The 15,083-nt window shown below is 33.8% G+C and overlaps 1 protein-coding gene across 1 annotated transcript in view; it reads left to right on the forward strand.

Moving 5' to 3' along the window:
• The window catches only part of LOC145296926 (ubiquitin-like-conjugating enzyme ATG10), a 403,301-nt gene that overhangs the window by 371,896 nt on the left and 16,322 nt on the right, over positions 1 to 15,083 (forward strand). The window contains exon 4 of the mRNA XM_080143128.1: positions 14,923 to 15,020. Within this exon, the coding sequence (XP_079999254.1) occupies positions 14,923 to 15,020 (98 nt within the window). The remainder of the gene's footprint in view (positions 1 to 14,922; positions 15,021 to 15,083) is intronic.

Genomic DNA, 15,083 nt, shown 5'->3' on the forward strand with positions numbered 1-15,083 from the left:
CTCATTCTCCGCGTGTTTCTTTAGCTTTTCAGTATAAAAGTGAAACTGAATAGTAGCAAATGAGCTCCCTGGCACTTGTGGCAGGGACGTGCAGAAAAGCAATACACTTTGATCAATACGGGGAAACTTCTCATATCAGACAATTGCTATTCATTTGGGCACTCCTCTTTTTTATGGGGAGCTGGTTTTCCCCAACATCTTTAGAAAACTGGCTTGCAGCCAAAGTTACGTGCGTTATTACATTCCCCTGTGGCGTCATGTTTAACCTCATTAAGTCTACATTTTTTAATAAAAAATTATTAAAACTTCTTAATATACTTAGTCATCATATGTAAGCGATTAAATAAAGGTGAACTAATTTGCATATTCTTTTAAAAACAAACTTTAATTATTCATTTTTTATGTATATATATATATATATATATATATATATATATATATATATATATATATATGAACATATCTATACTCGTAGCAATATTGAAATGTTCATATCTTTGGTTCTATGGGACGAAACTACATGAAAATTTGCAGGCTTTTTGAAAATTATAATACAACTAGCAGTTTAGCCTGGCTTGGCCCGGGTCCTATGTACTGTTCATAACTTTTTGTACATATATATAAGTTTGACTCATGTCCAGGTAAAAATAAATGTCTAAAATTTCATGACCCAAAATTGGCAGAGGAGTTTGGTTGAGTCTGCAAATGGTCAACTCTTCGAACTTTGACCTCTTGGCAACCAAATTTTCGCCCCAAAACTTATTAAAAAGCTTGCTGCATGTCTGAATACCCTTTATGTAAAATTTCTAATGTTTACACCAAAAATTAGCTGAATAGTTTGCTAGAGACTGCAAAGGTCAAATCTTTTAAACTTTGATCTCTTGGCTGCCAAAATTTCGGCTAAAAACCGACTCAAAAGCTTGCTCTATGTCTGAGTACACTTTATGTAAAATTTCAAATGTTTAGTCCAAAAATTGGCAGAATAATTTGATAGAGACCACAAAGGTTATTTTTTTTTAAAACTTTGACCCAAATTTTGACCCCTTAACATCTAATAGTTTGAGCTAAAGTAAAATAAAAAAGTTTGATCCATGTCCAAGGAACCTATATCTAAAATTTAAAATGTTTAAACCCAAAATTGGCGGAGGAGTTTGGTAGAGTTGTCAAAGGTCAAATCGTTGAACTTTGACACTTTGACAGCCAAATTTCTGGCTGAAAAACGATTAAAATTTTTTTCCAAATTTAACCCTTGAGTGTCTTAAGAAGAAATTGAAATTCATGGAATCTTGTTTTATTGATGTCTAATAATTATGGATCAAATTTAATGTAAATCTGAAATATTTGAATTTTCATACAGGAGGTCGTATATGTTATCCCCCCCACAAATCCTTTAAAATATTAATATTTCAATGAAGCGCTTCCATCATCTTTTTCTCTCTATGTATAAAACTAAATCAAACTAAATATAGCCCACATTATCCCTCTCCACTTCATAGATACTGAAATTGGTTGAACGTTTATTAATTAACTAGTTGTATATACTCTGCGTTGCCTGGCCGAAACATATTACCTGGCCGAGGGATTTGTAACATGCTATTCAAGATAGACCAAATATCCCAACTTGTTATGAAAAGTGACTGCATGTTGGATTTGGGGAAGCATAAAGCACATATATCTTGATCTATGAAAATCAAACGTGAAATAACTCTCATAATAACTCAGCTACTTCCGGTTTTGAATGAAACTGTTGTCAGCTATTGATAATCTGTATATATAAAAGGCAAAATGTGTGTTACTGTGTGTGTGTGTGTGTGTGTGTGTGTGTGTGTGTGTGCATTTTTTGTGCATGTCCGGAAAAGGTTGGAGGGGTGGCGCTTGGTGGGGTCATTCATTCTTAAAATTTTTTATATGCTTCCTAGATTATAATATCTACGATTTACGAAGGGAGGTCGCATCTATCTTTTATTTGAACGACTTTTACACACTATTTTTGCAGTATTTCTCATTCTCCGCGTGTTTCTTTAGCCTTTCAGTATAAAAGTGAAACTGAATAGTAGCAAATGAGCTCCCTGGCACTTGTGGCAGGGACGTGCAGAAAAGCAATACACTTTGATCAATACGGGGAAACTTCTTATATCAGACAATTGCTATTCATTTGGGCACTCCTCTTTTTTATGGGGAGCTGGTTTTCCCCAACATCTTGAGAAAACTGGCTTGCAGCCAAAGTTAAGTGCGTTATTACATTCCCCTGTGGCGTCATGTTTGACCTCATTAAGTATACATTTTTTAATAAAAAATATTAAAACTTCTTTATATACTTAGTCATCATATGTGAGCGATTAAATAAAGGTTAACTAATTTGCATATTCTTTTAAAAACAAACTTTAATTATTCATTTTTTATGTATATATATATATATATATATATATATATATATATATATATATATACTCGTAGTAATATTGAAATGTTCATATCTTTGGTTCTATGGGACGAAACTACATGAAAATTTGCAGGCTTTTTGAAAATTATAATACAACTAGCAGTTTAGCCTGGCTTGGCCCGGGTCCTATGTACTGTTCATAACTTTTTGTACATATGTGTATATATATATATATATATATATATATATATATATATATATATATATATATATATATATATATAATATAAAGTTTGACTCATGTCCAGGTAAAAATAAATGTCTAAAATTTCATGACCCAAAATTGGCAGAGGCGTTTGGTTGAGTCTGCAAATGGTCAACTCTTCGAACTTTGACCTCTTGGCAGCCAAATTTTCGCCCCAAAACTTATTAAAAAGTTTGCTGCATGTCTGAATACCCTTTATGTAAAAATTCAAATGTTTACACCAAAAATTGGCTGAATAGTTTGCTAGAGACTGCAAAGGTCAAATCTTTTAAACTTTGACCTCTTGGCAGCCGAAATTTCGGCTAAAAACCGACTCAAAAGCTTGCTCTATGTCTGAGTACACTTTATGTAAAATTTCAAATGTTTAGTCCAAAAATTGGCAGAATAATTTGATAGAGACCACAGAGGTTGTTTTATTTAAAACTTTGACCCCAATTTTGACCCCTTAACATTTAATGGTTTGAGCTAAAGTAAAATAAAAAGTTTGATCCATGTCCAAGGAACCTATATCTAAAATTTAAAATGTTTAAACCCAAAATTGGCGGAGGAGTTTGGTAGAGTTGTCAAAGGTCAAATCGTTGAACTTTGACACTTTGACAGCCAAATTTCTGGCTGAAAACCGATTAAAATTTTTTTCCAAATTTCAATACCCCTTATGTGAAATCTCGAATCGGTAGATTGAAAATTGACAGAGTAGTTTGGTAGAGAAATGTACAAAGACAGACAGACAGACACACACACACACAATATTTCACTTTTATAAATATATAGATTCCTTGGTTAAAATTTTATGACAGTTAGTAAAAAAGAACGTATATATGCCCAATTTTGCTTACATTTGTATGTATAAGTGTCCTGACAGGCCAGTTTTAGTTTTGCCGCTTTGGTATGAATTTTGTTCTCCCCTGTGGCCTTGCTAGGCTACTAATATATATATATATATATATATATATATATATATATATATATATATATATATATATATATATATACCACATTTTTTTTGCAATTCTATAAGTTTCAAATCTCAGAATTGATCAGAATTTAATAAATGAAGGCTCGTAGGAAAGATAATGACCTGAATTGTGTAGTGGGTTATGTGACATTTGCCCTTAAGGTCACACAGTAAGGAAATGATCAATCATGCAGAGCTTATTTTTAGCACTTTTTTTACAGACATAAAATGTTTCAATCATGGTCATTTTTTTTTTCTTGTTTTGCCTATGAATGATAAAATATCTGATATTTCCCCCAAACCTCTGCCCTTGATGATGGCGGGACTAAAATTTGCTATTTAGCATTTAATTAATTTATTATTTATAATTGATATATTTATATTTACTTAGATGATAATTATTAATATCATCTATCTCCCATATATTTATAGAATTTTTATACAAAATTGTCATATATTTGTTATATGCTCTGTAATCACATTGAGCTTCTGAAAGAAAGGATTTGTATATATATAAAAGGTGAAATATACTTGAAAAAAAAAACAATCATATTTCCACAGAAATATATATATATTAGTGATGGAACGATTCCAATATTTTTCCCTATTCCGATAAAATTACCAATTCCGTATTAAATTCCCAATTCTGATACAATTACATATTCCATATTAAATTCCCAACACCGATACAATTACTAATTCCGTATTAAATTCCCAATTCTGATACAATTACCAATTCCGTATTAAATTCCCAATTCCGATACAATTACCGATTCCATTTTAAATTCCCAATTGCGATACAATTATCAATTCCGTATTAAATTCCCAATTCTGATGCAATTACCACTTCCATATTAAATTCCCAATTCCAATACAATTACTAATTCCATATTAAATTCCCAATTCTGATACAATTACCAATTCCATATTAAATTCCCAATTCCGATACAATTATCGATTCCGTATTAAATTCCCAATTCTGTTACCATTTCCAATTCCGTATTAAATTCCCAATTCTGATACAATTACCAATTCCGTATTAAATTCACAATTCTGATACAATTATCAATTCCGTATTAATTTCCCAATTCTGTTACTATTACCAATTCCGTATTAAATTTCCAATTCCGATACAATTACCAATTCCATATTAAATTCCCAATTCTGATACAATTAGCAATTTCATATTAAATTCCCAATTCTGATACAATTACCAATTCCATATTAAATTCCCAATTCTGTTACCATTACCAATTCCATATTAAATACCCAATTCTGATACAACTACCAATTCCATATTAAATTCCCAATTCTGTTACCATTACCAATTCCGTATTAAATTCCCAATTCTGATACAATTATCGATTCCTTATTAAATTCCCAATTCTGATACAATTACCGATTCCGTATTAAATTGCCAATTCTGATACAATTACCGATTCCGTATTAAATTCCCAATTCCGATACAATTACCAATTCCGTATTAAATTCCCAATGCCAATACAACTACCAATTCCGTATTAAATTCCCAATTCTGATACAATTACCAATTCCATATTAAATTGCTAATTCCGATACAATTAACAATTCCATATTAAATTCCCAATTCTGATAAATTAACAATTCCATATTAAATTCCCAATTCTGTTTCCATTACCAATTCCGTATTAAATTCCCAATTCTGTTACCATTACCAATTCCGTATTAAATTCCCAATTCTGATACGATTACCAATTCCATATTAAATTCCCAATTCTGATACAATTACCAATTCCATATTAAATTCCCAATTCCGATACAATTATCGATTCCGTATTAAATTCCGAATTCTGATACAATTACCAATTCCGTATTAAATTCCCAATTCCGATACCATTACCAATTCCGTATTAAATTCCCAATTCTGTTACCATTACCAATTCCGTATTAAATTCCCAATTCTGTTACCATTACCAATTCCGTATTAAATTCCCAATTCCGATACAATTACCAATTCCGTATTAAATTCCCAATTCTGATACAATTACCAATTCCGTATTAAATTTCCAATTCTGTTACCATTCCAAATTCCGTATTAATTTCCCAATTCCAATATAATTACCAATTCCATATTAAATTCCCAATTCTGATACAATTAGCAATTTCATATTAAATTCCCAATTCTGATACAATTACCAATTCCATATTAAATTCCCAATTCTGTTACCATTACCGATTCCATATTAAATACCCAATTCTTATACAACTACCAATTCCATATTAAATACCCAATTCTGATACAATTACCAATTCCATATTAAATTCCCAATTCTGATACAATTACCAATTCCATATTAAATTCCCAATTCTGTTACCATTACCAATTCCGTATTAAATTCCCAATTTTGATACACTTACAAATTCCATATTAAATTCCCAATTCTGATACAATTACCGATTCCATATTAAATTCCCAATTCCGATACAATTACCAATTCCGTATTAAATTCCCAATTCTGTTACCATTACCAATTCCGTATTAAATTCCCAATTCCATATTAAATTCCCAATTCTGTTACCATTACCAATTCCGTATTAAATTCCCAATTCTTATGCAATTACCAATTCCATATTAAATTCCCAATTCTGATACAATTACCAATTCCGTATTAAATTCCCAATTCTGTTACCATTCCCAATTCCGTATTAAATTACCAATTCCATATTAAATTCCCAATTCTGATACAATTACCGATTCCATATTAAATTCCCAATTCTGATACAATTACCAATTCCATATTAAATTCCCAATTCTGTTACCATTACCAATTCCGTATTAAATTCCCAATTCCATATTAAATTCCCAATTCTGTTACCATTACCAATTCCGTATTAAATTCCCAATTCTTATGCAATTACCAATTCCATATTAAATTCCCAATTCTGATACAATTACCAATTCCGTATTAAATTCCCAATTCTGTTACCATTCCCAATTCTGTATTAAATTACCAATTCCATATTAAATTCCCAATTCTGATACAATTACCGATTCCATATTAAATTCCCAATTCTGATACAATTACCAATTCCATATTAAATTCCCAAAGCTGTTACCATTACCGATTCAAATTCTCTATTATAATAATATAATAAATAATAATATTTAACTATAAAATTGTTATTTTCTCCCATTTACTGTAAAAACCCATTTTAAATGTGCATATATTTTCTTGAGAGAAAGAGGGATAAATAAAGACTTGGTCAGAGATAGGTAAGTTTGAAAGTCAATTTTCTACAGCCGTGCAATGCAGTATGTAGAACATATTAAACGAAGATGGAGGACAACCCGTCTGTGGAACACAATACCATGGGGCTGCTTACTAGCTGTCTATAACATGGTCTTCCACTGCTTATTAGCTGACTATAACATGGTCGTTTTCAAGTCTAATGCAAATAAGTTCTTGTTGAACCATCCTCTTATATGATTAAACTCTACCAAACATTCACCATTTCTGATCATCATGGTGATGTGTCACCATCTACCTTATCTTTGGGTAGCATCCAGGCTTTGGTAAATGGTTAACCCCAAGCTGAAAACAAAAAAAAAGCGAATCCAGTCGGGATTTCTCCAATTTGGGAGATTTGGGGGTTGTGGTGTCAACACTTAGTTGTCACTTCCCCCTGGTTCACCCTGACCTCGATGAGTGGTAGTGCCTGGGAAAAGTTCTATTTATGGGTAAAGTAGAATATATCAATTACAAAATGTACATGTGCAACACAAATAAACCAACCACAGACATCTACAGCTGAAATAATTATAAGCTACTGGCAGGGAGACCCAACGTTGTCCAGGATTGAATGAGAATAGGTGCAATGGGGAAAGAGGTGGCTTGTTCCTTTTAATGCATCTAAAACCAAGCTTTTATCTTTACATCATAAACGCTCTGATCCCCATCTGGCATCAATTGAAATGAATAGCTATCGTCTAGGGGAGGCCTCATGTTTTGATAAGCTTCTGGGCTTGACCTTTACTCCTGATCTTAAATGGAACACATACATTAAATCCGTTGCCAAGGCTGCTGGAAAAATGATGGGATCCTGCTATCGATCCAGTAGATATCTCACTGCTGATGCAATTCTTTATCTATATAAGAGCCAGATACGTCCAAAAATGGAATATTGTTGCCACATCTGGGCAGGAGCTGCTAGAAAGGACTTATCTTTCCTTGATAGAGTTCAAAATAGACTTCGTAGCCTTGTAGGGGATGTCCTTTTCTTTTCCCTGCAACGTTTTTCTCACAGAAGAGATGTTGCGAGTTTGTCTTTGCTTTATCGTTATTTTTATGGCAAGTGCTCGACTGAGCTCCAATTAATGGTCCCCCCCTCACCAAACTTTCACAAGAAACACCCATCTAGCAGAAAACACTATCGATAATTTCCCCCACTCTTTTTCTGTGCCTAAACCTAAACGTAGATTCCATGAACAAAACTTCTTTCTTAGAACTGCACGCCTGTGGGATTGTCTTCCGTTTTCCTGCTTTCCAGCTGACTACAATATGGTTGTCTTCAAGTCTAATGTAAACAAGTTTTTGATGAGCCGTTCCATGTGAGTTAACAAATTTACCAAATTTCTGTTACTAACGATTACTATATTGTCTGATTTATACTGTACACTCTTTAACCCTTATCCCCTAGTGCCCTTTGGCCTTGATAAGTAGTGATTACTTTGTAAAAAAAAAAAAAGAAAAAGAATCAACAAATGTTCCATCCTTCCATAGCCATCAAGATCAATAAAATCACACATTTTTTGTTTATCAATTATATCGATAGCTTGCTGTAGTTAAACACCATCCTCCTCTGCAGTGTACCAGGAGAAAGTTTCACATGCTTCCCCGCAGTCCACAATACATTGTTGTCTACATTGCAACATAGAGAATTTAAATTTACCTGTAAAAAATGGCTTCACTTCAGGTTTCAAATGCAAAAATCAAGTATCACGGTGCAATTGTGCTCTAAACAGAAACATTCATTCCGAATGTATACCTGTATGTTTTAATTACAGTCTTTCTCATTGGTTGATTTGAATTTTAACCGGCGAGCGCAGGCGAGTTAAACAGACAAAGTCAGTCCGAGTCAATCTCTCCTGCATAACAGACTCAATTTTAATATTCTTATTAGTTTAAAGTCTTTGCCACCCAAAATTTTGAATGCGCCCCTGTATTATCAAAGAACCAACTGTTGATTTTATGAAATTATTTTTACATAATCACCTGAATCAAAGTAAAACGTACAAAAGTCAAGTATCATGGTTCCATTATGCTCTAAAAAGAAACATTCATTTTGAACGCGCCTCTGTCTTATAAAAGAATCTACAGTTGATTTTATAGGCTGGGCTTTTCTGCTTGTGCGCTGATAAAACTTCTCAAATGCACTTGTGATGTTAGGTTGTATAAGTGTTAATTTTGGTTAAAATTGGACTTCTTTCTTTAATCGGATTTTTTGGATTATCGATACTTATAAGAGGAATCCAAAACGATATGTAAGAACACTTCCATACTCGTCAAGTACCTTCGTATGAAAATTCTAAAAATATTGGCCCAGCCGTTTTCAAGTCCATAGAGAACTCTCTTTTTTTCGAACACACACAAACACAAAGTTCCTTTTATGTAATCTAAAATATAAATATCACCTGTCTGTTTAAATGTATGTATGTATGTATGTATGTATGTATGTATGTATGTATGTATGTATGTGTGCCTAAAACTTTCGACAGAGGCGACGGAATTTCACAAGATCAGGATCGTTTTGAAGCCCGACCCTTCGACGATAAATATTGAAAAATTGGTCAAAAACATTTATTCCTTCACCCTCAACTGGGCACTTTTCTACAGGGAGGGCTCGTTTTTTTCGAAAGTCATCCCCTCTTTTCGATTGACCAGCTTTGATTTTAACCTTTGCCACTTCTGGTTTGGTGATGGACGCAGCGGCAAAGACGTCCGGTTTTTTATATGTTCTTTTCCTCCTTTGCAGTACAGGTGCGAGCCTGCCTGCCTAATACCACTTTTTTTTCTTTTTTTGCTCAACACACACCTCCAAACACCCGAGCAACGCCGGGCACCTCTGCTAGTAGTAAATAAATAATAAAGTACAAAAACTTTTACAAAAAAAAAACTGTATTCAACGTTAAGTGTTGATATTCTGTAAGATAAAACAATTTATTTATTTTAATAACATATTTCATTGAAATTAAAAATGAAAATTATGTCAACATATTTAATGATTATTTTGTATCATCTAATTTTTTTTTTTTTTTACGGCGCATCAACCTTTTTTCAAGTTATTTACTTCCAAAGTTCAATACCTATTTGTTTTATGGTATAATAACCTTTTTTTTTTGGGGGGGGGGAGTGGCGTGGTATTTAAAATCACAAAGTCCCCTGACATCCCACTGGATCCAGCCCTGAGTATGGTAACTTCAAAGTATTGACTTCGTTGATTCCATTTTCATCCTGTGTTTGCCATGATTGTCCCTTACCAAAAATAGAAAGCCTATATTTAACGCCATGCCCTGTTTCAGCATGGAACTATTGATTCCAATTTTGGCAAAATAGTTTTTGTAGACCGAGGTCGATTTCGATGTAGAAAGCTAATAATGTGCACCATTACCGATTTCCGACGAAACTACTTATTATTATTTTTTTTTCATTTACACTGTCTTTAAGCTGTTGACCAAAAATACTCCCAATAGAATGAATATATAAGGTTACTCCCCCCACACCTCCTTACAATTGTTAGCCATAAAATCATTAATAAAATCCTAAATCCTTTCTTGCAATACAATTAATTTTCATACAAATAAATTTCAGTCTATGCTTGATTTGTTGACAGTTTCACTCATCAATGTGAACCAGTTTTTCGTGTCATCACTAGAGCTATGACAACAGCATATTCTTGTAATTGTTTTAACTCTCGAGTATATATCCGACACAGTTAATCAACTGAGAACCACATCACTCTATATAAAAGCACAATAAGATATCAACAGATACACACTCGAGAGTCAAAACAATGAAAAGAATATGCTGTTGTCCTAGTCCTAGTTGTTACATGATAAGGGCTGTCCCCTTTTCATGTAAGTATAAAAATAGTGAGATTTAGTTAAAATGAAAATGAAATAGAATAGACGAAATTCGAACTTCGTAAATTAGGTTTAGAAATAAATTACGAGAGAGAATTAGAAAATGGAATGTAAAACAAACCATTGTTTAGCTTAGAGATAAAATAGTTTCAAGAAAAGAATGTGCATTGTCAATTTTGTTATGAAAATTCAATTGAAAGAATGCAACTACAAGATAATTTAATAAACATTTTTTCAACATATTGGAAATATAGGTTACTGGGAATATAGGTTAAAATTCCTTTTGTAAACAAAGGAAAAAGTTTTGGACACGCATGTCCAGAACACGTGAAAGAAGACACATGTTTTAACATGTGTATGACGTCATGGAAAAATGGGAAGTTCTAGATATAGTTAGAAACTTAGGAGAAACTGGGGGAGAGACAGAGAGGGAGTTTGAGGACGACAGACGATAGTCTGCAGACATGGGATTCGAACGTCTAGAAGCGAGACGGTCACTTTTGAAACTTAGAATGTGAAGCTTTGAATTCTTGACTCAGAAAACCATGGCCGGTCGTGAGAAGAAATAAACCCATCATTGTGTTTTTATAAACGTCATCTTTGTGTTGTAATTCTACCAAAAGGTAAAGTGAAAATTGTATTATATGTCTATATATCTGTGTTATAAAATGTCTTAACATACACATCGTACGTACACAATATGAACACTAAGACTGTCTCAACACTCAAAGAGCTTCTACACTTCTAAGTAATAAATTTTTATAAATATGAGTCTCTTCATAACAGAAACAACAACATTCTTTATAAACGAACACTCTCTCTTTTAATAAGACTCTCAACAACATCCCTCTTAATAAAACTCTCTCTAAGACTCACTATTAATAAGACTATTATATAACATAGTTATCACCGTTCAATTATAAGTGAGACACTTTGACGATCGTCTCATTAGTAGAAAGTGTGATTCCGAAAAGGGTTCACACTCACTGCACCTTTTAACTCCCCCATTATAATTTTTTTTTCTGTGGATTGTCCTGAAGAAAATATCTATCAAAACAATACACTTGAATATTCCTGAAATTCGAAGGCCATCACAACCAAAATCAGGGCCAGGCACCCACATGATGTGGCTCCCCCAGCTGTTTACTGTTTATTTAATGAATAGATGTATTTTCTTCAAGCTCGTATGTTAGTGTCATGGATCTAAATTAATAACTTTATTTGAGCCCAAAACAATAAATTTTAAGGGGTCATAATAGGGGTCAAATTAAAATAAAAATTGACGTTTTTTTTTTTGCTCAGCATACACCTCAAAACACCCGGGCAACGTCGGGCACACATGCTAGTATTATACTAAACTAAAATTATCAGTTACAAACCAGCAGAGCATCACCAATGTCAACCAAGCAAAGAGTTTATCAGACATGATGATGTATGGAAGTGAAACCTGTCCGTTTAGGGTTGAGGACATGTGTTGCATGGAAAGATTGTGTACAAGAATGATATGATGGGTGTGTAATGTGTATCTTAAAGATAGGCTTAGATCTGATGACATCAGAGGAAGATTAAATTTGGACAGTATAGGGAGATATATGCTGAACAGAAAACTTTGATGGTATGGTCACATTGAAAGAATGAATGAGAGTTCTTGGATTAGTAGATGTAGAACAGTTGAGGTAACAGGTGCAATTCATAAGGAAGGCCAACAAAAACACGGGAGAATGTGATTAAATTGGACTTGAGAGAAAGAAGGTGATAAATAAAGACTTGGTCAAGTTAGTTTGGAAATCTTAAAGCTGTGCAACACATGCCAACATGTAAAACGGGCATTAAACAATGATGGTGGTGGTGGTGATGATGATGATGATTGTTACCGTAAAAACGTTCTGTCCTGTTTATTATTTATTACTTATTTGTTCGTTTTCTTATTAAACGTTCCTGCTGCTATTCTCTTTTACAATTGCTTTTACTTGTTTCTTTTACGGGTACTTTTACTAAGAGTACTTTTAAGTGTCTGTGTTCGTATCAATGTGGGTGTGTGTATGCTCTTATTTCTTGCCTTGAACGGTCTTGATGTGTACGTGCAAATACATAATCGTACATACCTGCTTGCCTTGGCCAGCAGATGCCGTCTTGTCGCTGGGCTGCCATCTCGTGGGGAGTGGTACTTACTGCTGCAGATGCATCGATAACACAAGATTGATTGAAGCTTCAATTCTTTTATTAAAGGCAAGCCTATCATCTCGAAACCTGGTTGTCATGGAGGGACCCTAATCTCCCTGTCTGCATTCTCTGCAGCCCAAAACCAACTCCCAGCTCATGTGTCCGTCAACTGGAAGCCTACGACCACAATTCCCGTTACCCCTAATTTCTGGTGCACGTCACCCCTAATTTCCAGTGCATTCTATCTAGGTTGACAAAAGGTGACCTTTTGTGACCCCACTAAACTCGCTGATGGGAATCAAAAATATACTTACATAACTTACTATTTCTACAAACTTCCTATATAGCATTTAAGCTGGGATTCCCAATACTACATGATGATGATGAGCTTCCTCCTTTTCCTGACACAGAACATACCAAACTATGACGTAGGTACCCTTAAATTATATGTTTTTTTTTTTAAAGTTTTATAAAAGTAATTCTGTAATCTGGTCATTAATATGCAGGGACCCAACACGTTGTAGACTCCATTGCAATAAACATAAGAAAGGAAGAGGCAAGAAATTCAACTAGTTGTTTCAGATTTTAACAAAAAACTTTATTACTCCTTCTCCAACCACCTGTGACTCTTGTCTCGGCTGTGACGTCACCCACGTGTCACTAACATGATCATTGGCCTGCGTACACGTTCTTTTAATAATCCTTAACATTATGAAACTGGAACATGACTGGTGAAGTGGATACCAGTGAGTGGATGTGACAAGTTTGAATTCTGTCAGTTCTATAGCACCACTTTTACTTATGGATGTTGGCAACCTTCATGTAGTCCCTTCTGTAAGTTCCTGGTTCTATAAAAAAAACACTAGGGAAATCAATGTTAACAAAAGAATCGAACTGGTAAAAATAAAAAGTCATTCAATTTTGATTTGGTAGTATGGCCATGGTGAAAGAATGGATTAGACTTCTTGGTTAAACAAATTGAATGTAAAACAGTTAAGGTAGTAGGTGCAATTCATAAGGAAGGCGACGAGAAACATGGGAGGATGTGGTTAAATTACACTTGAGAGAAAAAGGGGGATAAATAAAGACCTGGCCAGGTGAGTTAACAAACACGTGCACACAGTGTGATAATATATGGAAGTGAAACCTGGCCAGTTAGAGTTGATGACATGCGTTGCATGGAGAGCAAACGATGCAATGAATATGAAATGTGAATCTTAAAGACAAGATTAGATCTTTTGACATCAGAGGATGATTAAATCTGGACATTATAGGAGACTTTGGTGATATGGCCACGTTGAAAGAATGAATGAAAGTTCTTGGGTTAATAGATGTAGAACAGTTGAGGTAGCAGGTGCAATTCATAGGGAAGGCCAAGGAAAACATGGGAAGGAAGTGATTAGAATGGACTTGAGAGAAAGAGGGACGAATAAAGATCTGATTAGTTTGGAAATCAATCTCTTTAAGCCGCCCAGTGCATGCCAGTATGTCAAACGGACGTTAAACGGATGATGATGATCTCCCTTCTCTTTCTCTTCTTTCTTCTCCAGATACAGAACATGCCAAACTATTATGTGCGTACTCTTAAATTTCATTTTTTTTAAAACGTTTTATAAAAATTAATTCAATTTTAAGTTAACATTATAAAACTGGAACATACCTGGTGATGTGGAAAACAATGTATGCTGACGACCTGTATGTGCTAAATTCAAATCCTTTCAGTTCCATAGCACTACTTTTACTTATGGATGTTGGCAACCTTCACAGGGTCCCTTCTGTAAGTTCCTGATTCTATGAAAAAAAAAAAAAATCTGGGGAAATCATTATTAACAAAAAAAAAACTGAACTGGTAAAAAATAAATAAATAAACTGGGGAAATTATTACTAACAAAAAAATCGAACTATTCCAAAAAAAAAAAAGAAAACGAAATTGGGGAAATCGATACTAACAAAAAATCGATCAAAAACAAAAGTTGTTCAATTCTGATGCTTGTTTGCTTTATCATGAAACCATCTTTTCCTTACTTTTCTTTCAGATGGCAGCCTCTTGAGTTTGTCCGAAGTTTGGTCGCTGGTTCCCGAACATTACAAAGACAGGCTACGAAATGAACGATGGAGTTTTATTACTCAACAGGTAACGTCGCGCATGGCTTTCATACAAACACAATGCCAGCGTTTTATAAGATCATATGATCTG

The sequence above is a fragment of the Euprymna scolopes genome, chromosome 17, assembly GCF_053919585.1.
Source record: "Euprymna scolopes isolate OS-2025 chromosome 17, ASM5391958v1, whole genome shotgun sequence".
Lineage (NCBI taxonomy): Eukaryota > Metazoa > Mollusca > Cephalopoda > Sepiida > Sepiolidae > Euprymna > Euprymna scolopes.